Below are 27911 nucleotides of genomic sequence, written 5' to 3'. Positions count from 1 at the left end.
AAAACGAAAACGAAAATATGAATTTATAATAGAAATTGCGCTTTTTTCTGTAAGGCGTTCATTCCCATGGTGTTTTCCCGCGCCGCGATATTTCTAGCCTACTTGTGATATTACATATTTTTCTAGGCGGTTGTTTCTATTGTAGTTGTTTTCTAGAGGGATTTTTTCCAGATATCCGAGAATGAAGGAATATCATTAATAGTGTTAACACTTTTCATAAATTTCTAACCACAGGACTCGAGCCACGAATCGGTAGCAAGAACTTTTACTTCAACGAGACGAAAGGTTTCTACTGTCTACGCAACGACACGGGCGACAAGTGCCTGCGGGAGACCAAAGGTAGAAAACATCCCCGGGTCGATCCGATGGTGGTATCCAAACTGCGAAAATTTTTTGTTGAACCCAATCAAAAATTCTACGAACTGGTCGGCGAAGATCTCGGGTGGCCGGAGGAATGAGACGACTTCGTGAGATGTTTTGATTTCAGAAAGCATCATTTTTCGTCGCGTTATTCCATAGAAACAAGCATCGCACAAGCGAAGGTTCCGCTATATAATAGCAGCCCTCGATCGTCCAAACCGACAAGTTGAAAGGTGAGTGAGTCTGACTTTAATTGGATAAATGGATGGAACGAAAGGTGGGCATATTGACCGAAGCAAATGTGAATATAATCAAGAGCAAGACCTGAGCAAGTAAAGGTAAAAAAGGTTACTAGCGTTCGTTTGTAAAACGATTAGATAGGAATTAATTAATATAGCATCAATTTTTAAAGCGCAATGATTAGTTTTGAGTGATTGGGCAGCAGTGTACGTGAGGGTGTGTTATCGGAAAGTTTAGAATTGATGCATTACATCGAATGTGTGGCTGTATTTTCGTGTTTTGTCGGGAAATTTTATTTTGGCTATGGCAGCTAAATTCAGAAACTTATACAATTAGTGGATAATGGTACTTGGTAACAATTACGGAGTTGAGAGAACACAAATAAAATGTTAGTTGCTAAACGGATCGTGTAGAAACAACGGCAAAGGAATTATCTGGTGGTGAGTGCTACATCTCATTAAAATTAAATAAGGACAATTATACCGAGTGTTTCTTGCACAAGCTGCTGATTCTGCACAACATCTGCTTTATTGTCATTGCAGTGTCACGATTTGTACGAGTCAAGTACATATATGTGTATGAAAATTCTGCTTTTTGGGTAAAGCTTCCAATTGGATTCATCTTCACTGCTGGAATAATTTCTAAACCAGGGATAGAGGTGAAGCCTGCAAGAGTTTCGGCGACAGTTGACGATCAAAATCTTCCATAAAAATGAAAACCTTCCGATTAAAAAAAATCCCACAAAAATGATCGTAGAGCAATATTTGTGAAATGTTGAATTCGATTTCTGATTTATTTGCCATGTATCACTTCTGAGATGTCTTGATTTTGCTCAGCCATTTGCCGGTTATCGTTATTGGAGAGCAGTTTATTTTTACAGTATCTGTTTTTTAGCAACTTTTACTAAAATTGTTTTGTAAACCAATTTGCCTTTTCATGTTTCATGTGCAATAATATAGAAATTATTTCATTTCATTTACGGGTGAAACGCACTCCTTGATGAAATAATCACACGAATAAAGATAACATAATGGCTATTAGTAGCGAAAAGTGTATTTATCATATAGTCTTTCACTGCAGCTACATCATCTGTGAGAGATTCCAGCTGTTTCTTTCGCAACATATCATTTTTAGAAATTCCATAACGAGATAGTCTTTGCTGGTGATTTAGTTCTCTTTAACGAGGCATCAGCAGAAGCAGCATCAGGCACTGAGGGTTCGGAATGCACATCCGCTAGAGAGTTGGAGACTACGTGACTTTATCACCGCACCACCATAATCATTTCTGTGTTGCTTGCACTCTACTCACGAAACTGCAAACGCCGGAGAATTTGAAGTTTCGAATGTAGTTCAATACGAGCATAGCACTGAGCAAGAGTTCTTTCAAACGTGAAAATAGTTGGGAATGTCTCTTTCCATTTCCGGAGAGCTCTGCTTCGCTTCTTCCTAGTCGAGCAAACCGTATGCACGTGTTGCAAATAATTAATTTCATTGAATCAAAATGCAGTCGGGTTCTGTGCAGTTCTAGCAAAGCTATCACCACCAAAACCAAGTTAGTTTACTCTAGAAAGATTTAGCCTCAGTAGAAGTTGTGTGTTGAAATTCATCATAATTACGGACAGTGCTCATCGGCTATGTGGTTTGCAGCTAAAACTTCGTTCTGTTAGGAAGGATCGGCTACAAGACAGCTAAATTTCTACACTTTCTTACAGTATTTTTTTACTCAGAATAGTGTCTGCACGATGGCTTTCGGGGAATAAGTTCATGTAACGTTCCACCAAATAAAAGGGCAAAGCGTCAAGACAAATGAATCTCATTATGGAGAGAATAACAAGTTCACGTGATATGGCTGAAAACTTTACGATAAGATTGTGGGAATGTTCGTTATAACTGATGAGACGTAACCAAATCAGATTTGCATATATATGTATGTAGAATAGAGTGGTACCTTTTCCACCAGCACGATACGTTGTGACCAGTTCTACCATCTGAAAATTGGATAATAGATGAAAATCAAAGGAAAAGAAATTGCGTTTTTAGAAACAATTATTAACTGTTATATTACGAAAGAAACAATATTTATTCTAGTTGTTTAGTTAAATATGTGGTGTCAATTACAGCATGTTTGATAGTTTTTTATTTACAAAACTGCCGCTTTGGATAGAGAGATTCATATCAAAAAAGCTCGAAAGAAAATATTCGACTTCGCCACTCTAAAAATCTCAAACTTGTTGTCGAACACGAACGGATGCTATAAAAATGAGTACATCTTCTTATCTTCTTTGTTTTTAAGAGGCTTTAATCTTTGCAGTTCATTCGCCTCTAATGAGTACATCAAGGAACTTGATAACCATTACCAAAAGAGCAATAGAGTAATTGTGCCATTCAAAAAGGCTGTTCTTTTATTATTATGATTATTTTACGGGAATCAGCTAATTTCAGTCTAAAATGTATTTAGGCACAACCCTTATGAATGCCAAATTTTTTTAATAATTTACATAGCTGCATGAATATCATTATCGCAACATGTAGCTGAAGTCATAGCAGCGCGATGTGTCTTCCTCCCATTTCCGGGTTGGGGGAGGGGGTATGTGTTCAGACCAAGCTGGTTGTTGTTAAGAGTCTACTGTAACGCTTTAAGCACAGCGTGACGAATAAATAAATAGAATCGCTGCTGCGAAACGAAAGCTTCTCATTTCAATATGAAATAATTACGGTAATTTGCATAAACTCAAATTTAGCGGGTTTCGGGTGACCCTGCTGCTGTGTTATCAGAGCTTGCTCAGCCGGTTCCGCTGTCGGATATTTCAGGCAAAAGATCGATTGTGGTGGAAAAAGACATAAAGGAGATAAGTTGAAAACACCGAGCGGTGACCATTAAGGATAGCAACAGGTTCGAACAGATTCTCCGGATTGTTCTTTCATTCCAATTGAGCAGTATGAAGAGCTGTAGGTAATTTGTTCAACTTTTTTACGGAATCATTATTCGAGAAATTGATTTACCATTTGTATAAAAATTGTGGTATTGGTATATAACCTAGTACAGCCATAAGTTCTGTCAGTAACATTGGGGCTGCAGCCACCAGAGAAAAAAGAAGCGAAAAATATGGAAGCACCTGATGTCCTTCACTCTCACTATGTTTCATGGTCCCATCAGTATTTGTTCTTTTTCCTAGTTTCGTCACGAGTCTCACGAAGCGATAATTTAAGTTTCGGAAATAGGAAAAAGTCACACCTATGTCTCGTCGCAAGTAATTTTGCTTTGTATGAACATTGGATCAGAATTTAATCGGTCAATCATCAGCCATTTGATTACGATGTAATTTTGATTTGAAGAAAATTTAACTCTTTTGGTCGTGCTGTGACTTTTTTCATGTCCAAAATATCAACCAATATATGACGGACGGTCTCGTAAGAGATATTTCATTCTCAAACTTGAATGACGATTTCCGAGCATCGTTTCTTTTATTTTATCGATGTTTTCATCGATTGAAGAGGTGAATCGTACTTCATGACGTGGTAAATGGTTTGGCTGTTTTTGAATACCTTATACCATTCATACACGTGTTTTTTCGACATAGTCACCAAATGTATTCTGCATCATTTTCAACGTTTCAGCACGAGAAATTTTGTTTGCAACGCAGAATTTCACGCAATATCTTTGGCCAAAGGAAATATCCATATGAAACACCACCGAGCAAAAAAAAAAGTTAACTTGTTCTTAAAAACGTTGTAAACAAACTAAATGAATGATCGCGCTTAAAATGGTCATTAAGACCACTGACAGTAGTACCAACTCAAAAAAAAAAGAAGAAAAATGTTCAGCGGGTAGATTCAAAATAACGTATTTTCAGTATATATTAGACAGAATGTATAATATATATGACATAGCAATATAAGAGGGCAAAATATAATCTCCGTTTTGTACTAAGAAAACCCTTTCCGTGTTATGAGATCCAATTTCATTTTATAATGTGATGTAATATAGATGCATTGGTATGACGGCACCAGTGGTTATGTGGAATAGCCTCACGGTGCTTAACATCGTTTGAGTTTTTTTAGAGTGCAATTTCAAGCGGATATTCGGAAATTTAGATACTCACAGATCGATATTTATGTATTTATCCAGTCTTCGTCAAAAATTGTCGGACAGACTAAAATTCAACTATTATTCTTTATACAGTGATAGACATTCGTTTAGCCGCACTTGAAAAAAAACTTGAAACACTCACAAAACAACTAAGAATGTTCTTTTTATCGGGATACTTATTTGCTGTAGTGTTAGTATATTTAAGTCACTTTTATAGAAAAGGACGTGCGTCACAATCACACACACACAAGGCGGCATCGGTGGATATAAACATTTAAACGTCGTTTTTTCCCGAGATATACGTTTTAAAATCGTTAAAAATCGAGTTTTCGCATAATCACCAGGCTTTTATCTGTGTTTTTTTGAAAAAATACTTGGGAATGTTCAATTTACAAGATAAATATTAGATGTGCAACGTAAAGAGTTGGTTAAATTAGTGATTTACGTAGAATTTAAAGGAATGGCGAAAGGTATTCTATTGACGGAAGAGGGGCGGAAAATAATAAACATATTCAGTGAACAAAAGTTTTCTAATCGCACGATCGTAACAAAAATTGGTCTATCTGAGAAAGTGGTACGGACTTTCTTTAAATAGTGCCAGAAATATGGGATATAACGACCAACAAATGGGAACACCAAAGTTACTTTGCGTCTTAAAGGTCGAATAAGACACGAAGCAACCAGGAAACGATACATTAAGGCAGAATGAGTTGTTTCAGTAACGAAGAGGCATATTGCGCGCATCTTGAATGAGTCACCAAACATCATGTGGAAGAAATCTCAAGGGAAGCCGAAACTGATCTCCACCCATAAGCAGAACCATCTCGTTTTCGCCCGGCAATACATGGAATGGAAACTAGAATAGAGAAATGTTGTATTTTCCGGCGAAAAAAGTTCAATTCGGATGGTCCGGACTGTTACAGTTGCTATTGGTACAATTTAAGTCAACGGCATGTCGTGAGATCGAAGCAAAACTTTGGGGGCGGAAGTTTGACAGTGTGGGGAGTCGTTTCCTTTCACAGCAAGCTTCTCATTTGTTTCATTTTCACCCGAATGAACTCCGAAAAGTATCTTCATTTACTGGAGGACGTTTTGATTGGCCATATTGAGAATAACGCTACCGAGGATGTCGTTTTTTCAGCAGGATTATGTATAGATCCACGTTTCCTAGCAATCGAAGGGATGGTTTGCCGAGAAGGACATTCCGCTTCTTGAATGACCTGCTGAGAAAATGTAACATTTTGGTCATAATCTTATTCAGAACTTTTTATTTCGCTATTCGAAGGAATTTGTACAGTTCTCAGTTATATGAATTGAATTGAAACTTACTCAAAATATGGAATTAATTTACAATCTTTTTCTGCAATTTTATGCATTTTTCTATATTACAAGGTCTCTCGAGACGCCATTGATCAACTTTTGAACTTGACCTTGAGTTTGGTTAGACTTCCCTTTTCCGAGATATCCACTTACATCCACCAATGGTGATGTGGTCCCATCCTTAGTCACTGTGAAGTACTGTTATAACCAATAAAGTTATGTTCGTTGTTCACCCACCGATGAGAGCCGTGAATCAGTCTTTGTGTCAATAAACTTTCATCTAAACTTTCATATGGTGTTTGAGACAACCCATTCGTTCCATCAATGACATATTGCGTGATTCTTCAACTTTATAAACGGTTGTGCTCGTTGGACAATCGCGGTGTTACAAAAGATGTGCTTATAATTGTAATAAGTGACGAATCATGGATTTAACACGCAAGATTCCAACAGATTGTCTGAGATCCGCGCACTGCGCCGCACAACGCTCATCGTTTCCTGGATAAATCTTGTCAGCTTTCGGGGAAAGCTGTGTTCGTCCACGATTCTCAATAGCTGTTGCCAGTCGATTGTATGATATGCGGCTTTGAAGTCGATGAAGATGTGGTGATACTCGCATGATACTTGCGACATTTTCTGAGGATCTGTCGCAGTCTGAATCTGGCCTGATAACACACGGCGAAAGAGTATATGGGATAGCATTTTATAGGCATCATCCAGGATCGTAATTGCGCGATAATTTCCACTATCTAGCTTGTCATCTATTTTATTGACGGGGGAGTAGATTACCCCTTCTTTCAATTCCTCCGGTAGCTATTCCATGTCGCAGATCTTGACTGTCAGCCGGTACATACACTCTACACAGTTATCGGGCCTCTCTTGAAGAGCTCTGCTGCGAGGTCATACCCTATGATGGTTTCCTCTGCTGTGCTGCCAATTGCTGCTTTCAGGGTGTTCCAGCATTCATCGAGGGGAGCAGCATTCAGTTCATCTGCTCTCATTAACGCAGCTTCAAGACACTGCAAGCATGTTGCAACAACGTTCGTCGTAAGTTGGACCTAAGCGTTGGAGTCCCATGTTTTTGACGACTGACAGTTTGGAACGCAGATGGCCATCACCGGGTAGTGGTCTGAATCGATGTTAGCACCATGATAGGTTCTGACGTCGATCACATCTGAGAAATGTAACGATATTGGAATAACTTTCCTGAGATTTTACGAATGACTTGCAGAGCCTGCCCCAACCCCCTGTGTCGCTTAGGTTCATCGTGCACAGCTATGTTTAGAGTCCCACGCTGGGACGAGGATAATGATCCGTCGCTGCTGATATGAAAAACAGACGCTGTTTTGAACCGAACCTCCACAGTGGAAAGACGCACAGATAAGCTCCCTCTTCCCTGTCAACATATGACTAGAGCCCACTGGGGTTGGTTACCCGATTTTTACTATGTTTCCTTTTTGTACCTCAGTCGACACCGCTGGGAGGTATGAGTTACTGGACAAGAAGCAAATGGACAATGAATAGGATCTGTATGTCCAAAATCATCGAAGAGGGTGGTCGATTTTCCATAAATTATGTAGGAACAAATCTCGTTGAGCAGTCCACTATGAGCACTAATCAAATTAAACACCAGATGACTTTTTCTAGTTCGTCAAACATGATCTACGTGGACAACAATGAATGAAACTAATGACCTTCGTTTTCGATCTACCTAACACCTCAGTGCAATAGACACTGATTGAAAAATATCCTTATGTTTTTTATCCATGTATTAATCAAACTATTCTAAATCCTAGCCAACGTATGTCAATCGCTGCACTAGTGGATGAACAAATTCTTCCTGTCCTGAAAAAATCAATTGAAACTGATAATTTAAACATCCGTCTAAAATCTGTCCATGGACATCATTACGTCAGAAATGACGACCGTCTGGGTTCGTGTTTATAATCACTGGAACACATTATTTATTCTGAGCTGGTAGAAGAGGATCTAAAAATAATGGTTTACGTGGAAAATTCCTGCACACATATTGCGTCACGGTTTAATAACATTATTACCCCATTGACGGTTACAAGCCGATATCGGTTCCAGTTGAAATAATATTTATTTTTAAAAGCCAACAGCTAACGGCTCACCTATGAAATCATATCCAATTAAACATTTTGTATTATACCATTTCCCCTTCATTTGAGGCAATTTCGTTTTCTATTCAGATACAAACAGATATAAACTTTTGCCATCATCCCGCACTGCAGGAAAGTTCGGCAAAAAAAACTCAAAAACTTATTACGGTTATCACGCGTGAATACATTAATATTCCGGATAGCGTTTCTACCTCTTCACGTTCTGTGCCTTTTTATTTTCGCCGAAAAAAAGGACGCGTTTATTAAGGATTCGAACAATTCTAAAACCGTGGAAGGGGAAAGGCTAACGGCTTAGATACTATGATGGGGGAAATGTGAAATTTTGTATGATTAAGATAATTTGTTCAACAATAGCTGTTCTTTTGCATGGAAAGTGGGAATTATCCATTTACTTAAAAACTACAGAAAAGCAATATCGTTTCCGAAACCAAGTATTATGCTTTGTGTCGATTGGATCAATAATACGAGATGAATAAGATCGCCGGCATTTAATAAAAATTAGAAAAAAAATAATTGTTTCCCCATGCTAAAACTAAGAGTGATTATGGCACCGGAACGCTGCGGGGAAATTTTACAAACAAATTCGATGTCTTTTTTCCAGACTGTCATTTGTTGAAACGATATAACCACGCATTGTTTTCTCACTAAATCCCCACCGTCTTTTGAAAAATGGCACTTTTAGGATGAAAAATAATTGATATAAAAAGTTTTATTTTGACCATTTGAAGACGACACCTGTGTCACAAAGAAATTCTGCGCGATACTGCGGGGGTGATGGTGGATTTGACTCTTGCTTCAAGATTCAAGGATTCGACATTATGTCGGTTATAGAATAATATTTGGGTAATGGGTGATTTTATGGTTTTATTTCTTTCCTTTTCGACGTCGCATCAGTCGTTCCACAAGGAAGTCATCTTGATTCTTGAATTGTTGTGGTGTGCCCAAACATCGTCAATTCAATTCACGAATGCATGAAGCTTTCAGATGCCGATGGCCGATGGCTTTTGAGTGTATAAAAAACATAGGCATAGTCAAATTGTTGCCAGTTGATGTGGTACTTGTTGTGTGTCGCCGAACTCATTGAAATGCTCTGTTATCTCTTCTTCCCGCAAACCCACAACTTCATACTTTAATTATGAGCTTGGATCGGTGCTCAATAATAGATAATGAACGTCAGGCAATGCCAATTTCAAGACGAGCACCTGAAGTGATCAAGAAAATTCGTGATTCTGTGGAAAAAGTTAGAAATGCTTCACTTCGAATGATAGAAGAGGCTTCACACATAAATTTCATAATTAAATCTATTTCTATATTACGGTGGATGAAACGTGGTGCGTTCAATATGTTTAAAAATCATCATATATGGTTTATCAATCATCAACCGAACATGTCCAGCAACGCGTGGGACCGGAGACGTGTAATGTTGTAATGAAGCTCATTAAGAACTTCATTATACGTGTGTTCAGCGCTGTAATGTCATGAAAATGCATTGTGTTTTGGCCTGGCAAAACAAAAATTGTGTCAGTGTTGTTCATGATAGCGTCTCGCAAATGAATATATTCTTTCTCACACCGCTTTTGTTGATTGTGTCATAGGAAACGCAGTCGTCTGCTCTCTACCTTCGCGTACATGTCGATCCTAAATTGTTGGTACAGCTAACGACGTCTTTGTATGGCGTTGTCCTGACCATGTCGATTCATCATATGATACACATAAAAATGCATGGAGCGCACTCTCTTGCTTGTTTCGCCTCCTACAATTGTCGTTCATAAATATTAATCAATGATGTTTATAATGAATGAAGTACCTGAGGGGGTCTCGTTATTTAATGTTTATGCAATATTCGTCTTGTCGTCTTGTCGGGTGGTAGATTTTTCGCCGAACAAATCCTTCTGATTTGCACTATAGTCACACTTGCCCTAAAGCATGTTTCTTAGAATACAGTCAAGCATAGAAATCGCAACTAAGTACTAATAAATATGACGCAAGAATTACTACGTTGAAAATGCGAACGTTAGGCACGTTAGTGCCATTGAAGAAGAACATGAAGAGAATCGTATCAACGGTGTGTGTCAATGATAAATTCTAGATTATTGTTTTTTTTTCTTCGAATCACAATTTCTTGCGTCATTGTGTAATCGTCTACAATTATTCCAGTAACGCTTGCGAATTGAATCTAACAGCCTTGTAGCTGGTGTTTTATCAGAATTGATGATAATATCGTGATTGTAATTTTATAATCCGAGTAAGTGTGATTTGAAGAATTTCAATAATTCATTGTGCCCATCCAAAAAGGCCTCCAGCGCCTGGCTTTAGACGTATTGAGGTTACTCGCGCATATTTGGATGAAAGTTCGATTAAGCGAATGTAGCGCCATCTGTCATTCCACAATGTAAACAAATTAATTCTGTTTGAAAACCGAATGACTGTTAATTTTTTGAATATTGTTTATGCAAACATAAAAAAAATAGGGGATGGACATTAAATTTTGTGGTTATTTATATGGTTTGAGCCAAATTTAAGAAAAAAAAAATCTGCATGGGACCACCCCAATCGGTATTAAATATATGGCAACCGGTATCCAATATCGCATATAAATTACGATCTATTCTCATGCTTACCAAGTTTTATGTGTATAATTTCATCAAAATCGGTGGAGTCGTTTCGGAGGAGTTCGACCACGGACACTGCGACACGAGATTTTTGAATATATAGATTGGCTTGTTGTCAATCAAACACTTTTGTGACGTGACAACACTTGATTTTTCGCGATTTCGGACTGTTGAACATTAATGATTAATTTATTTAATTACTGTCCCGTTTCCAAACATGCAAATGAATTTTGTTCTATGATTTGTCAACAATAGATGAACGTAGATTCCAGAACATAGAATATAATCTTGTTTCGACTTCCGGTTTGCCGTTAATTGTATTTAATGTCAAAATAAAATATTGCGTTCTGATAGCAAAATCAAATGCGTTCCCCCGGTAGTGAGCGCCGCCCGATGAGCCAGGCTTGTGCGAGCCATTGATGGCGATGGCGACTGGGGGTCTGTTTAGGAACATACCGACTTTTTCCAAATACAGGTTACAGGTAGATTCAATTTTTTGCCTTGTTTTGCAATGCTTCGAAATCTAAAAGAACATTGAACTAATTTTCAATACAGGTCAAAAATATTTCTACTCTGTTTTTTAAGCAAAAATGGCGCTAAAACGCTAGAATGAAGAGAATGGAATGGTAATAATTTCATTTGACATTATTGAAAATTCGGTAGGAAACACCGTTCCTGAGATACAAAGAGGGGTAGGACCACCTTCCTAACATGTCCGGTGTTCCTGAACCTACCCCCTGAGATCTCAGAGGAAATTGAGAAGTATTCAGGATAATAACTAACATAAAGAATAGTGTAAGGCTTGCTACGGTGAGATTCACATTTACTACACTTTATTGATTTTGTGGCGTGACAACGCTTTGTGAAGACTGTTTTTCACCCAGAGCGTGTTGTCACGTCACGAAATGCATGTCGATTTTGACGTAGGATTACGTCTTTCGGGAACATATTGGGGTACAAATTGAAAATCGAAAATCGAGCACATCGTGAAAATTGTCCAATTTCAAACGTTTATTGCTCAGTCATTTCATAATAGATTGATGAAATTTTTGCGTCAATCGATTTCGGCACTCCATAACAATTTTTTATATTGAAGAAAATAATGACATATGAAAATCTGCACCAAGTTTCATGACATATGTCATGAAACTAACTATCGAACAATTGAAAAATCTCAACCCCTATCCTAACGGCAATACCCACTACTGATTGGTCGAAATTGACGACACATGCGGCGGTTCCCTAACAGAGATATCAAAACCACGCTGCCTGGGGGAAATCGACATTCAAAATACATAAAAGTAAGGGGAGCTTTTGTTCCTACCGAAATGTATTCCCTAACAGAGACATTAAAACCAAGCTACCTGAAAGAATTCGGAATTGCAAATACATGAAAGTAGGGGGAGCTTTTGTTCCTACCAACATGTGTTCCCTAACAGAGACATTAAAACCAAGCTGCCTGGGAGAATTCGGCATTGCAAATACATGAAAGTAGGGGAAACTTTTGTTCCTACTGAAATGTGTTCCCTAACAGAGACATCAAAACCAAGCTGCCTAAGGGGAATCGGCATTGCAAATACATGGAAGTAGGGGGAGCTTTTGTTCCTACCGAAATGTATTCCTTAACAGAGACATCAAAATCAAGCTGCATGGGGGAAATCGGCATTGAAAATACATAAAATTAGGGGGAACTTTTGCTCCCACCGAAATGTATTCCCTAACAGAGACATCAAAACCAAGCTGCCTGGGGGAAATCGGCATTGAAAATACATGAAATTAGAGGGAACTTTTGCTCCCACCGAAATGTGTTGCCTAACAGAGACATTAAAATTAAGCTGCCTGGCGGAAATCGACATTGCAAATACATGACAGTAAGGGGAACTTTTGTTCCTACCGAAATGTGTTCCCTAATAGAAACATTAAAATCAAATCATTATCAAAGAGTTAAACGATGTAATTCTTCAAACATATCCAAAATCAACAGATAGCCTAACGGGACATTAAGGCATGTGTAGCCTGTTGTATTTGTGAATTAAATGAATAAATAGAGTGGGATCCTACGTCAACTATGCGGTCGTGTCTCGGACACAACCCTCCTGTGACTTTTTTAAGATTCTTGCGAGTTTTTTTTTACAAAACTGAATATACAGGAATCTACGTTCTTCTTTTGTTGACAAATCCTAGAACAAAGTTCATTTGTATACTTTGAAACGGAACTGAAAATCCAACATTAATGTTCAACAGTTTCTTCTTCTTCTTCAATGGCACTAACGTTTCTAGAGGAACTTCGCCGTCTCAACGTAGTATTACTTGCGTTATTTTTATTAGTACTTAGTTGAGATTTCTATGCCAAATAACACGCCTTGAATGCATTCTGAGTGGCAAGCTCTAGAATACGTGTGATCACAGTGCAAGTCGGAGGATATTTCTTTGACGAAAAATTCCCCCGACCAGAACGGGAATCGAACCCGTACACCCGGCATGTTAGTTATGACGCTAACCACTCGGCCAAGGGAGCACCAGTTCAACAGTTGGAAACCTCAAAAAGTCAGGTGTTGACATGTGACAAAAACACTGGACTGGCAAAAAGCGCCTACAACTATAAAATTTTCTCCAACTGATGCTTCTTGTAAGATATTTTCTCAATTTCACTTTGACATCGTATGCTTTTCACGTGTGATTTATACATGAAAACAAAAAAAACTGTTTTTAGTGAGTTAAAATGTTACCCTGTACAAGTTATCTTTTGTACTATACAATTCTCACTTCCTTCATCAATTGCACCAGATGTATTATGCACTATGATTTAACCAACTTATTTATTTACCTATCTATCTACTTTTACAGCAAATCAGAAACAATTTTTCACGAGCTCGAGTGTTTTATTGGAAAATCCTCGTAGATAAAGAACCATTTCTTTGGTAGTGAAAGTGCCCCACTCTGCCGAAGAAGTGCGCAGAATGTTATATCGTGACCCAAAACGAAGGAAACCCCGGGCAAAATAGGTTATTCTGCCGTGTAAATAAGCTCGTGGTTTGCAAATCCCTGACGTTGGCAGCACACGGTCCCCGGGGCAGTGCAGGCCTATCATCAGGTCCCCAGCTCACTGTTGCTACTATTGTTTGATATTAACACCCAGATTAGCCCTTAAATCAGAAGGTGATATAAAAGTACGGTCATTCTAGGCTCCAAGTGGAATGTACCACAAAGATAATCATTGGAATACGGCCAACTCTATTTGATTTATATACAGCAGAACGCTGGCTGTTCCTCCCGGAAGGCCATGGGCGGCCGATACACAGCTTGAACAGTGCAACGGTGTATCTACTTTCAAAATAATTATTGGGATTATGTTGGTAAAAAGCCTTTTTATCCTATTTTTAGGTGTGTGTCGACCAGCGACAAGTAAAAATAATTTATTCAGTGAATCAATCGAAAAGCGTGTGAGCGACGAAAATGGAGTGGAAGAGCCACGAGGCTGTGAATTTTCTGTTGCTTTTTACATTGGATAATGTTGTCACCAGCATTATGTTATCATATTATTTACTGCTAGGTAGCACTGGAAATTCTCACCCCATCCCATCCTTGTTGCCATGCCCGATTATCGTCACCCAGTTCGGTGATGTTTTGGTGTACATGTGCCTTGGTTAGCTAACAGATGGGAACCTTTAAAATGATCAAAAATGAAGAACATTATTTCTCTTTGCAATTGCTTATCTCACCTATCAGATGTGACATTCTGATTCATTTCTGACACAAAACAAAAGGGAAAATGGTTATAATCAATGTATTTCAATTATTTTTGTCATTGAGAAACGTAATGGGATGAGAAAGGTCAATTCTATTTTTATTCTTTTGGTAAGATTTTTTTACTGAGGCACCTTTTTGACAATATTCTAAAGCTTAGATCATTCAGATAGGAACGGTTCAAAAGTGTCTATTCAGTTCATTAAATGAAACCGAAAACTTTTGATTTAAATATAGATGAAAACATTCTTTATCGGGAAAAATATAGAACATATTATTCATACGAGGAGCATTCAGAAACAACTGTCAGTAAAATCGCCTAAAATCGAAAAATGCATTTATTCAAAAATTTCTATTACAGGCTTTCAAAGTACTTCCCTTCCGATAAAATACACGATTACCAGCAAGTTTTCCACTTTTGGAAGGTCTGATAAAAGAAGTTTTCTCCGAGCTTCTTGAAAATCGCCTCTGATGCTTCTACTACTGATAAATTCTTGGTGAATCGACGACCTCTAAGGTGTTTTTTCAGCTCAGGAAACAACGAAAAATCACAGGGAGCCAAATCTGGGGAGTAAGAAGGATGTGGCATAATTTTAATGTCATTTTTCTGCCGGTAGTCGGTTACAATTCGAGCGGCGTCGTGTTATTGTGGTGCAGTATCCAGGTGTTCGTAATCTCGGGGCACTTCTTCGAAATGTGTGATCGGAGGGTTTTCAACACGTTCAAATAATTTTGCGAGTTAACAGAATCCTTCTGAATGACCTCGTGTTGATATATCACGCCACGGCAATAAAAAAAACGATTAGCATTACCTTTCCGGCCGACTTTGATTGACGAACTTTCAGAGTACGTGGAGAATCAACGTGTTTCCATACGGATGTTTAGCTTTCCACTTTGAAATCCCAGTGCTAAGCCCATGTTTCGTCAACAGTGTTGCCTCTATCTAAAAAATTTGGATCCGCCTTCAGCATTTTTTTTCCATAATTTCAGTCGTTGATACGTCTCTCCATCTGTTTGGTAGTGAGGAAATGCGATACCCAATTTGCGCACACATGTCTCAGCTTCAACTCGTTCGCTAGGATGTTGTGTGTCGAACCTACGGATATATTCATGATCTCGGCTATTCGTTCAACACTAACAGACCTATCTCCTTGAACAATAGTCCATTTCGTGTTGATATTGACCTAAGTACAGGAGGTTCTGGGCCTTCCTCCGTGAGGAATCAGTTCACTCGATTCTCGACCATTTTTGAAGCTTGAGTACCATCGAAAAATTGTTCTTTGGCTCATACAAAGTTCACCATAAGCCGCTTTCATCATATCGACTGTTTCTGGCGCGGATTTGCCCAAGCGATGGCAAAATTTTATCGCACAACGTTGTTTATTTTTAACGTCGCGTCACACATAGCGAAAACTTCGGAGGCGAAAACCAACATGATTTTAAAACTCATATACTCATCCGCTATAAATGACTGTAGGGACAATACTGACAGTTGTTCCACGCTCTAAACGCTCCCGAGGTCATTTTAATCGTGACCAGTGTGGCCGCTTCAAAAAAAAATAAATCACTGACAGTTGTTTCTGAATGCTCCTTGTAGTTATTTCAAAAAATTGCCTAACTTCTCCATTAATAACGTACTACGACAGTACGAGGATAACGCAGTCTAATTCATAAAAAGTAGAAAGGTCTGGGCCTAAAGGCACGGACGGAAACTTGACGTAGAACTTTGAGAACAATTGCTTTTGAATGGAGTTTTTGTAACTGTTTACAAATCCGGAAATGTTACTCATTCAATACGATAAGAAGACGTTATCTTACAGTATATTCATAAACCTAAATTTCATAACTAGCTTGTCTCGGGGATATTATTCATGTCTGAAACATTGACTGTGGAGAGTCAGAATGATTATATCGCCAGGTGATGCAAATTAAATATTTTATGACCGTGAGTACTCCATTGTGAAGTTCGCGTGGATTCTATAGTGAACTGATCCCAACGGCTCAATAATAGGAAAGAGAAAGAGAAATGGACAAGTGGATTTAGGGAAGTATAGCTGGTTAAATAAAACCATTAGTTCTTCTTGATGAAATTTCGCGAACTTGCATGCGTACTGTACCCTTTTGAACCTCTCAATCGGCAGCCAGTTTAGTTTTTTTTATTACAGAATTTTGGACATTATCAACGTGCTCAATATCATAGCCTACATTATAGAGACGAGCATTGAGAACGATTAGACAACAACCTTTCTAATAAAATTTCTATTAACGTTAAACCCTGTCGCTTCGTCGTTGTCGTTGAAATTATGGGGATTATATAGAGTATCGCCATGTTCCAAGTCATCCCATCTCGTTTGATTCTGATAAGTGCTTGCTATCGGAAAATGTAGAATAATTCTCAATACGCATTGATTCGTCTTGTTTGTCACGAAAAAACATGTAACAACGAATAAGAAAACTAGATCGTGGATTAGGGATGAGCAAAACAGTTCATTTTGATGAATGGCTCAGTCGCTAACCGTTCACCTGATTGTTCTTTTGCATTTGAATTTCCTCTTTCGTTCAGTGGTATCAATACCGGTATCAAAAATAACATTGAATGTTAGTGGGAACCCAACATACATAAGCAGCTTCATAGCTATTCATGTCCTATTCATGTTGTTTGTTGCTCTTCCCCTACAGCACAATTAACGAGTAAAATCCAATAAAACATACCCGCCTCATTCGTTAACCCTTTCAATACGGCAGTGTGTTCCGTCGGAGTGCTAACGCTGTACGGAGCACTGCGCCGAAAAGTATGCATTTCGCGCTAGTGTGATCGATGTGCAGTATCAACCTGATGTCGCCTATAGACGACGCTCGTACACACAGATCATCGCGCGGATATCGATATATTCACTTGTTCTATTATCTCTAATGTTTATGGTTTTAACCAAATATTTGCTGAATAAATTTCCCATCTAATATATAGTATGACTAATATCGCAATAACGATTAATATTGCAATATCAGAAACCAACCTATTATCTATTCTATTATCTTTAATGTTTATGGTTTTAACCAAATATTTGCTGAATAAATTTCCCATCTAATGATATATAGTATGACAAATATCGCAATAAAGATTAATATTGCAATATCAGTCACTCGTTTTAATTTATCCTTTTTTTGTAGGTTGACACATCTGTCATTGACATTCTACAAAATTTGTAGTGTGATAGTTTTACATTTCTAAAAGTTACGCCGTATTGAGTACACCTGCTATTGTGTATGCCTTGATTTTGTACAATTTGCAAAATTTGCAAAATTAATCGTTATTCGTGAACATTTGGTTAAAAACGAAACGAATACCATTCAGCAACCACCGAATTCACCTGATTTGGCTCCCTGCGACTTTTCCCTATTCGAACGACTCAAAAAACCACGTTTCAGCACCTGAGATTAGATAATGGAAAAATGGAAGATGGCGCTGATGGCCATACCGCAAATCGAATGTAATAAATGTTTCGAGGATTGGATCAAGCGCTGGTCTAAGTGCGTTGCAGTCGATGGGGTACTTTGAAGGGAACAATATCGATATTGATGTATAAAAGTTTTAGGCGAACGTAAAGCGATAGTTCAAGATAAAGAGAAACGTCATTTATGATGAATCGGGTAACGAAAACCGTGATCGAAAGTGACCGAAAGTTGCGTGCATTCTTCAGTTTTATTAGCACCTATAGCCTATAGCCTATAGCTAAACTGACCAGACGTCCCGCATTTCAACAAAATGTCCCGCGTAAGATTTCGTCCCGCGAAACGTCCCGCATTTGGCAAAAGAAACGAAAATGTCCCGCAATATCAATATATTTCAATATCACCATTTGAAGATGTTGATTTTCTTAAATGGATGAACCTCAAAATAAATTTTTATTTGGCAGACTGAGCGCTTCAAATGCATCCAAAGATTAATACGTTGAGCTTGTTTCATCGCACCGACATTGGGTTTTTTGTTTAGAGAGTGTCAACTGGAAGCGACAGCAACAAAATAGGAAAATGATTTTTATGAAAGTCCCTTATTGATCCGCAGGGACCAACGTGAGTCAGACGAAAAGTTCATCTTTGGTCCCCTAGCTCGGTCAGGGCTTAACGTTTTAAATAAGCCGGAAGAACTCGACAGGAAGAGGCAGAGTTGTTTGATGAAGTATCGTAAATGAAGCGCTGGGAGGTCTTACGGAAGTTGGCCGGAACTTGAACCATGGCCGATGAAAAGATGTATATCGGCGTGTTATTTAACCTTTTCTTGGCTTTGGTGGTCGTTTGTCTCTCTATTTTGGCCATTCACCCAAATTTTTTCTATCGGGCGCAGCTGGGGAATGTTGGTCTTCGCGACAATGTTTATCTCCAGCCGATCCATCCCCCAGTGATCTTTTGGCATAATGGGCTGATCCCAGGTTGGGCATAAAGACCACATTACCTTCCCAACTCCGGCAAGCACTTCGTACTATATATCTCCCCGTTCACCAGATGACTCGAAAGAAGAGCGGCTTGGACATCCTTCACGTCTGTCAGAGAAGGATCTTCTTCGAGAACTTGATGTGAATGATATATTCGACGTCATCGCTTACCTGGGGAACGTAAAGTACCCGGACCCTGCCATTCGTTGAATTCTAGCATCAAGTACGTCTCGTCTCTATTATGAGTACGAAAAGAAGTTTTTCACTTCTTTCGCCGGAAAGAAGTTTTTCACCAGCACCTCAAGCTGCTCCTTCTGGGTGATTGCCTGCTACTCAGATACGGCCGGTCTCGTCTGACGATTCCGCATAAAAATGTCCATTTTGGCCAGATTCTTCTCCACCGTTTGGCCAGTTGCTTCGATCTCCCGGCTTAAGGAGTGGCAAAGAGATGATATACCAGATCGGCTATATCTGGTAGACACAAAATGCCTCAGGATGTTGCTTGACAGTGCTGCTGCTACGAATGAACAACCTTGAATCATTTTTGTAGTAGACTTAATAAAAGTAATGTTTAAAGAAAATTTGTTCCTATAAGTTATCTTTCATCGCCATCAGAAATTAGTCCATTTATTTTATTTTTTTATTTACTTTACTTCGTCTTAGACAGATCTCTCAGACTGACCAATCTTATAAACTACCTAATATTCTTAATTCTACGTTTGAAAACACATTTGGACATATTAAAATCAAAGTGACATCCAACTTCGTTGAATGCACGGAAGCAGCTGGTCAAGGGACAATTCTGCCCGTACGAGGTTCTATGTGGCCGTAACGCCAATAGTTGTCTTCCGCGGAGCTGTCTGGTGGGAGCATAGAAACGTATCTCGTTTATTAACTGCGCAGAGTCGATGTTTCCGGACAACAAATCGAAGACAAACAAACGTTGAATTCTCGTCCTCCTTGTCGACAGAGTTTCCAAGTCGATGAGCATACAGCGAGTCTCGTAATCAGGAAGATGAGTGGGATCATTCCATGGCAGTTGCCTTAACGCGTAGCGGATAAAACAGCGTTGCACTTTTTCAATCCTGACGATATGTGTTGTATGATAGGGAGCCCACACACATGCTGCGTATTCAGAGACACTTCGTACCATTGAGCTGTACAAAGCCTTCAGCGTGTACGGGTCCCGGAAGGACTGCGAGTTCCGCCGGACTTGGATATTTCCTTTTCGCTGATCTTCAGCCACAGATGAACCTTCTAGGTGAAGATATATTTGATGTCCCTGTCAGTCATTGAAGTCCAGCATCAAGAAGGTCTCGTCATTCATTATGACCGCGAAGGCGCGCTTTGCCGGAGAGATATTTTTCACCAGCACCTTCAGCCGCACATTCTGCATAATTGCCTGCTGCCCAGACACGGCTGGCCTCAACTGATACTTTCACATAAAAATATACATTTTGACAAGGTACTTCTTAACCGTTCGGTTGCTCCGACCAACGTGCTGAACAATAAATCCACCCTGCTCGCCGTCGACAACAACACACTGACATTGGTAGCATAAGTTTTTTTTTCAAAAATCAAGCTGTTGGGAATGTTTTTCATTTAGTGTACACTTTTTGAACAAATCGGATTTTTTCAGTGTCCCGCCCTCGTGAGGTTCCTACAGCATACAATGAGGCAGTAGAGCATGTCTCTGCAACTTAGTGATGGGGGATATGCGTTGCAGTCTAGAATGATGTGGACCATAAAGTAAGGTATGGTGACGACGCCCACGAGAAAGTGATCCTTCCCTTTAACATGGATGATTTCAAGGTCTACGCTGATTCATGTGAGCGTCTAGGCGTAGCTAGTCGATCATGTTGTTATTCCATGGGGTTCGGTCGGAAATGTTATTCCACTTTTGCTTCTTCGAGGACAACAGTTTATCGGTGTTTTAGTGAATTGAAAATAGGCCGTACAAGCACCGCAGATGTATGCTCTGGAGGCCAAAAGAGTTTACGAATCCAGAAATCGTGGAACAAGTGCATCGACTCGTTTTGAACGATCGTTAAGTGAAGTTACGCTAGTTAGCTGAGATCGTAGGCATTTCAAAAATACGAGTGGGATACATTTTGCACGACATTTCAGACATTGATAAGCTATCCGCGCGATGAGTGCCGCGTTTGCTGACCGTCGACCAAAAACAGCGGCGCGTTGATGATTCAACAGCCGGTTTGGCGTTGTTGAAGCGGAATCGAGTGGGCTTCTTTCGACGTTTTGTGACAATGGATGAAACGAATCGTTACCACACTCCTGAGTTCAATAGTATAGTCTGCAGAGTGGTACTGAGACATGTTCCGAAGGTTTAGACGTTTCGTACTACAGAAACCGGAATCGAAATGTTGGAAACTCGCTATACCAAGTGTATTGCTTTCGAAGGAAACTATATTGAGGAATAAGTACAGCTCGGCCCAAAAAAAACGATTGCTTTCATTAAAAATCCCGAGACTTTTTAGCCCATGTAGTGTCCATATAAACTGCGTTTTATTTTTTCCATAAATTGTTTATGGTCGATGGAAAGTACTAAAACAGGAATTTTCTCTATACAGAACGGGCATCATTGTTTGAATGAATCGGGTTATCGATCCACAGTAATAAAGAAGAACGTTATTAAAAACCAAACGAGGAACCAACCAATTATGTTTTGACAGCTTTATGCATTGCCACACACAGCTATGTATAAAAGTTGATAACAAATTACATTGGTAGAATCTAACCAGCCAATAATCTTTCTCCCTTACCACCTGCACCACCTGATTTTATAACAACGTGAGTCGCTGATTTCCCTCCTCCCAAGTGCCTTTGGAGCCTCGGTTTCGTGTTTTATCATCATAGCTTGTTGATTGTTTTTGTTCCACACCCTCCCGAAACTCCGAAATGAATCCACTGTTTGATTGCCAATAGGACGACCGAAAACGCGAAAAATTTATTCATGAAACTGTTCGAAAAGGAATAAAATATGAGTCTGCTGTTTCGGGATTGTTTGCGTTAGGCGGCGGCAAGAATTGGTATTGTAAATTTTAGAAGAAGGTCAGATATGACAGTGTCATCTTGTGTTGTTTGTTTCTATGTCTTCTATAAGTCTTGTATGTTAGTTGCCACGTTTTGCACCAAGATAGCGTTACATCGTAATATCGAGTTCGAATTCCATTCTTCTGAGGGAAGATATGAAATATAAGATGGTTTCTCGTGTATGGGCATCGGGATCGTTTTCCATTTTTGCCTGGGCATTTTTTTCGCAAAACAGAATCTGTCGATTTGAACTGGTATACGTAAGTTAAGGACTTCAGGTTCAATGAAACAATGATAGAGTTTGAACTCTAGACTAGAACTAGTTTATTTCACATTGTTTCCCATTTTTATACACGGCTAGAAACTTTACTTTATCTACCCCTTCCGGCATAGGCGGATTACCTGTATCTCTTTTATTTACCCTGTTTCCTAGCATTGTTCCTTGTGTTGCTCTATGTTGCTTCTATTGTTGTTCACCTGGCGGCGGGCTGAATGTAGGGATCTTAACTCGTATATTCTAGAACCACTTGGAATACATTCAAGGCTTGTTATGGACGATAAAAATCTCAATAAAAGTGAAGAAATTAGGACAATACACGAAAATACACACAGTTTAACAACTAATGAAGCTTTCTGTACCTCATCCAAACGACTGCAACCTTTTTTGCGAGCCAGTAGAATCTTTCTCGGTAAACGTGAACATTAGTATGATATGTTTTTGTTACTTATGTTATTTACATAGAATCTTATGAAGATCAGAAGGAAAGAATGAACATCAGAAGAAAGAATTAAATATACACATATCCGACACGAACGAGTGTCTTCAAGAATGAATGCACGATTCGAATTCAATATCGGGGTTAGTTGAATACAAAAACACAGAAACATCATACAATTTGAAAGCAATATAAATTATCAATATAATTGTTTGTTCATTGCGACCACACAACAATTGATACAGGATATTTTACAAAATCTATCAACAGAAAATAACCATCGTGGAAAACACATAATTCTGAGTTCAAATCTGTACAATTGAATTGAAATCCATTAACGAAAAGAATTAATGCAGGCGAGTTCGAAACGAAACGCGCTAATATACATATCATTAATGTAAACATGAAATGTGATCACAATGGGGATGAGATGTTAATGTGAACGAAAAAAAACTGTTATAGGGTCATTATGTCAAAGATCATCCATAGCGTCAAAATATTAGCTGTAGCTAATGCATTTACTAGCTGAGAAAGACAAGACTAATGAACAATAGTTAAGGAAGGCAGAAAAAATATACAATCCTTTTTGTAAATAGTCTTCTCGTATAAATTGTTTCTGATATCGCAGTGATATATGTAAGAGAAGAGGAGCGATTATATGAATCAAGATGACTGGGCATTAAGCTTCTGTGATGTTAGAAAACTCCTTGGAATGTGGAACTCCCAGGATACGATCCTAAATTGAATTGATGAAAGAAGCCAGACAACTTCTTATATTGTTACACTGCGATTTCAATGGATTTAAAATTCTCTTGTATCTCAATATTGACTGCAATCATTTTCAAGCATTTCAGAAGCTTACAAGAGGGTGTTGAGTAGAAGAAACGCGCCATAAGGTACTAGTCTAGTCCCATAGACGTGTATCGATTCAAACATATCATTTGACAAGAATGAAACTTACGTTAAGATATTTATGTATATACATAGGCCCCGAGTAAGATATAGTGTGATTAAGAGAAACAAATACACAGTAAATTCGCTTGCAACAGTGATATTTTATATTTTCACTGAGTTGTTCGGATGCTCCAAGCCCGTTAGACAGTCATTCATTTTACAATATATAATACACTGTTGGCGATCGACAATGGCTAGATTATGAATAATATTAGATCAATAGATTATAATTTTAAAATAACGTAAAAGTATTAAGCATAATTCTTTTTCTTTCCAAACAACAAAATTACTGGATGGCTCTACACTGATAATGATTTCGTTCGCGATTCTTGACCAATTAAGCACCGTATAAAATATAAATTGCGCTGTAAACGATCCATCTGAGCGGTCATGCCAAAAACTTCCATGTCATATAATTTTATACAAGGAAATCATCAGACTAACATTGTTGCACTAAACCCAACGGCAAAGTGGTAATTTATCAAACATATCGTAGCGAAAAGACTCTCTCTTTAGAAGAACAGAAACTATTTTTGATGTTGTACTTATTGAAACAAGACCTACTAGAATAGGCGAGCAGAACAAAAACACACACACACACACTGAAAATAATAGTATTATGACAAATGAAGAAATCCAAACATATCAAATATACTACAGTAACAATGCTGTAACTCTTAACATTGAAAATGAAACAACACATAGCGTACAGTGATAAAATCAATCAATCAAATAAAGGAACTTATTTGAGTTGGTGATTACGGTGTGAGCTTTTGCAATGGGTTTATGTTAGTTTAAAACAATTCTCTTGTTTCAACAAGACAAAACAATCTTCGTGATAAATGCAGAATGAGATATATGCTTAGAGATAAATAAACAGAACGTACTTTTTAAAGATCCCTAACAATAACAATTACATATCATCATAGAGATAAGCCCGAATGAGCGGCATAAAACTGGAAGATATATGGAAAATTAAAATGAAGAAGTATACAGATGTAAATACACATTGAACAGGTGCATCAGCCTGTAAACCGCGGTGGTATAGAGTATATTTAGTGTTATAATTTGATAAAGTAAAACAAATTGAGAGATTTTATTAAATTATTTACTATCAACTGTTTACATTTAGGAATTATTATAATAAGTGTGAGCGTACATGTGAAGGTTGAAGCAATTGATTTACTAGGTTTAAAAACAAACGAGTGCATTTTTGACGTTCATGTATATTGAGGAGAAAGATGAAAGAAAGAATTATTATTGAACAATTATAAAAGGACAGATTAAAACATGTAACAACTCAGAGAGAAAATCATTTCGGACGTGGTTTCATACGATTCATTCGGTTCGATAAGTATATGTTAAAAAAGAATGAAATGTGCATATAAGTGAAACCGCAGTTATATTGAATAAGTTTTGTTTTGTTGACAAATTGTTCAACAATTAGCGATAAATGATAACATCAAGTGAAGCAAGCAAAGTTTACATAACTAAACAACGATCATTTTATACGTTGAGAGAGTGTGCGATTATTATAAATTTTAGCGTACGAATGAGTGTTCGATTCCAAAATAGTACGGTTAAAGCTTTACATAACAAATAAACTGCTTTTCTTCGGTATCTAAATCGTTTTCATGCTAAGTTTGAAGTTTGAATTGAATTTAATACGTGTTGACATATAAATGAACTAGCGAAATTGCCAATTGTTAAATGTTTCACGATTGTTATGTTACCTATTGAGTTTAGTTCTGTTTGCACTTTTGCCAATTTATGAACAAATTAAAATAGGAAAACATTTCCGTTCAGTTCGATTGAAATCAATTCGCCATTTACAAGAGAATAGCTTGTTCTTTACAATTACATTACCGATATATTGTTGTCTTTCTCTCTCTGTCCAGAATAATCTAAATTACTACCTTGTCCTAAATCTTCTCTAGATGGTTTGTGAAATTTGCTATTATTACTGTAAATCTCCTATTCATCACGAAGCGTCCAAAGAAAAATTTATTAAATAAATTGACGGTGAAATCTAATTTGATGAACGATCAATCGGATTTGACCATCTTTCCTCGAAACGAAGCAACACTCGACTTAAATTAATCAAAACTAAACCATCACACAGATACAAACTCAATGAAAATCAAGTTATGATTAAAAATATTTTACAATTCTACATCATTCTACATAGTTATAATAAGTTACAGTACCTCAGAGATTATGATGACGCGGGAAAAAGGGAAGATATTAAATAAAAAGTGAATGTATTTTAAAACATTTGTATGTATGATTTGCTTGGAATATCACAATCAAAACTCATGTGGTTTGCTCTTTTTTTTATTCGACCACTCGCCCTCAGTGAGAGATGATTCTGCTCAACGTACTCAGATAGTGACCAGGTATGTACAATGGAAATATGATTCACCAACGTTTCACTACTACAGTCAGATACAGGTGACATAAAACCAAGTATCGTATACCTTGTTAACAGTGTCCATAAACAATAGCTCTGGGGAACACGTTGCGTACCTGAAACAGAAATGCCAATAAAGAATCAATTTTCTCCAAACAATAACCCGAACATGGTGGGGGCCCATCGAGGAGACCTCATTAAGCTGTACAAAACAACGATATTATTGGTGTTAGAATATGGTAGTTTTTGCTTCCGATCAGCAACTAGGTTTCATATTCTCAAGCTGGAGAGGATACAATATCGCTGTTTGCATATAGCCATGGGGTGAATTATCTCACAGATTTCTCATTCGTTGCCAGATCATGAATCTATTGGTGATTGATAAGTTCGAAAATCTACTCCAACTAACTCTTCAGACAAGTTTTATGTCTTTATACCAAGAGTATTTTACCCATGAAGTGCACCCTTCGCCGGGCATCTCCAACCAAATTTGCTTCCCATACTTTTGCAATTCCTCTTTCATTTTTTATCTGTCCATGCGTCAAAAAATCCATGTAATCTCAGATCATCTACTCTCCGATGTAGGTCCGCCGATCTTTTCGGAAAAATATCGTCTGATAGAATGTTCTTCAAAGGCGGTTCATTCATAAACGGGTCCACTGGCTTCGGCATCTTCAATGAAAACTTCAGTATCCCCTCCAACCTCAGGGTTCGTTGTTCCGTGTAAGTCGCTGAACAGGGTGCGATATACTACATTGAAACATTGCCCATCGACCATTATTTTATTTTTCTTAGACAGTCTCAGTTCAATAGAGGCAATCCGCTCAATGAAAGTTGATAAACACTCATCCTATTTCCTAACAAGATTAAGATAACTATTGAGTGTTTTGGAAAATTTATTCAAGATTACCTTAGCACGGGTTTCCTCCCATCGATTCTGGGGAATGACAAAGCGGACTCGTTAGTGAAGGTGGGCGCTTCAGAAGGCACACTTTTCGAAAGGCAAGTTGCTTATAATGAATTTTCCACATTCCTCGTCAGCACACACTCGTTAGTTGGCAGCGCATGTGGAGTGAAGATACGTTCAGCCGTTGGTTACACTCGGTTATCCCTAAGGTCTCGACGAGTACATGGTTCAAGGGATTGAATGTAGGTCGTGATTTTATTCGCGTCATATCTCGGCTAATGTCCAATCACTACAACCTAAACGCGCATTTTTATCGCATTGGGCTCGCAGCAAGCAATTTATGTGATTGTGTTGATGGCTACCACGACATCGTGCATGTTGTCTGGTCGTGTATCCGGTTCCATGCTGCCCGCTCTCAGCTTTCCGGAGCATTGAGGGCACAAGGTAGTCAATTGGATATCCCCGTCCGGGATATCTTAGGTAGTCGTGATCCTGATATTCTGCTTTATCTATACCTATTCCTCAGAAACGCCGCTGTCAACGTTTACTGATGTTTCCTTCGTTGTATCCCTGTATCATATCCCTCCTATCCGATCGATAAACTTTTACTTAATCACGGCAATACATGCACATACTCTTTACAGATACCAACGACACGAGTCGAAGGTTGTGCAGGCCACTGATCATTCACCTCGAGCTGAGTATTGTACCGCTCATGACAAATCTACAGGAGCTGAAGCTTGTACCGGCCAGTGACCATTCTATACTGGATTCCTCGAGTTGAGACAGACGCACCACGCTAGATATGGGGTACAGACTAGAGAGGCGTTGCTGGTCAGCTGCATCCCAATAGGAAGTATCCCGTGTCGGGCACAGGTACAGAGCGTTGGAGACTGCAACATCCGAATTATGATGATAGATTGTACT

At 38.4% G+C, this 27911-nt stretch overlaps 1 protein-coding gene across 2 annotated transcripts in view; it reads left to right on the top strand.

The window, feature by feature from the left end:
• Positions 1-25939, top strand: part of LOC129771686 (heparan sulfate glucosamine 3-O-sulfotransferase 1) — an 87119-nt gene extending 61180 nt beyond the window's left edge. For both annotated transcript variants that reach the window (XM_055775599.1, XM_055775600.1), the window contains one exon: positions 235-25939. In XM_055775599.1, the coding sequence (XP_055631574.1) occupies positions 235-458 (224 nt within the window). In that variant the 3' untranslated portion in view covers positions 459-25939. The remainder of the gene's footprint in view (positions 1-234) is intronic.
• The last annotated feature ends 1972 nt before the right edge of the window (positions 25940-27911 follow it).

The sequence above is a fragment of the Toxorhynchites rutilus genome, chromosome 2 (genome assembly GCF_029784135.1).
Source record: "Toxorhynchites rutilus septentrionalis strain SRP chromosome 2, ASM2978413v1, whole genome shotgun sequence".
Classification (NCBI taxonomy): Eukaryota; Metazoa; Arthropoda; class Insecta; order Diptera; family Culicidae; genus Toxorhynchites; species Toxorhynchites rutilus.
Note: the sequence above shows the minus strand (reverse complement) of the source record. Positions and strands in the feature narration are given on the sequence as shown.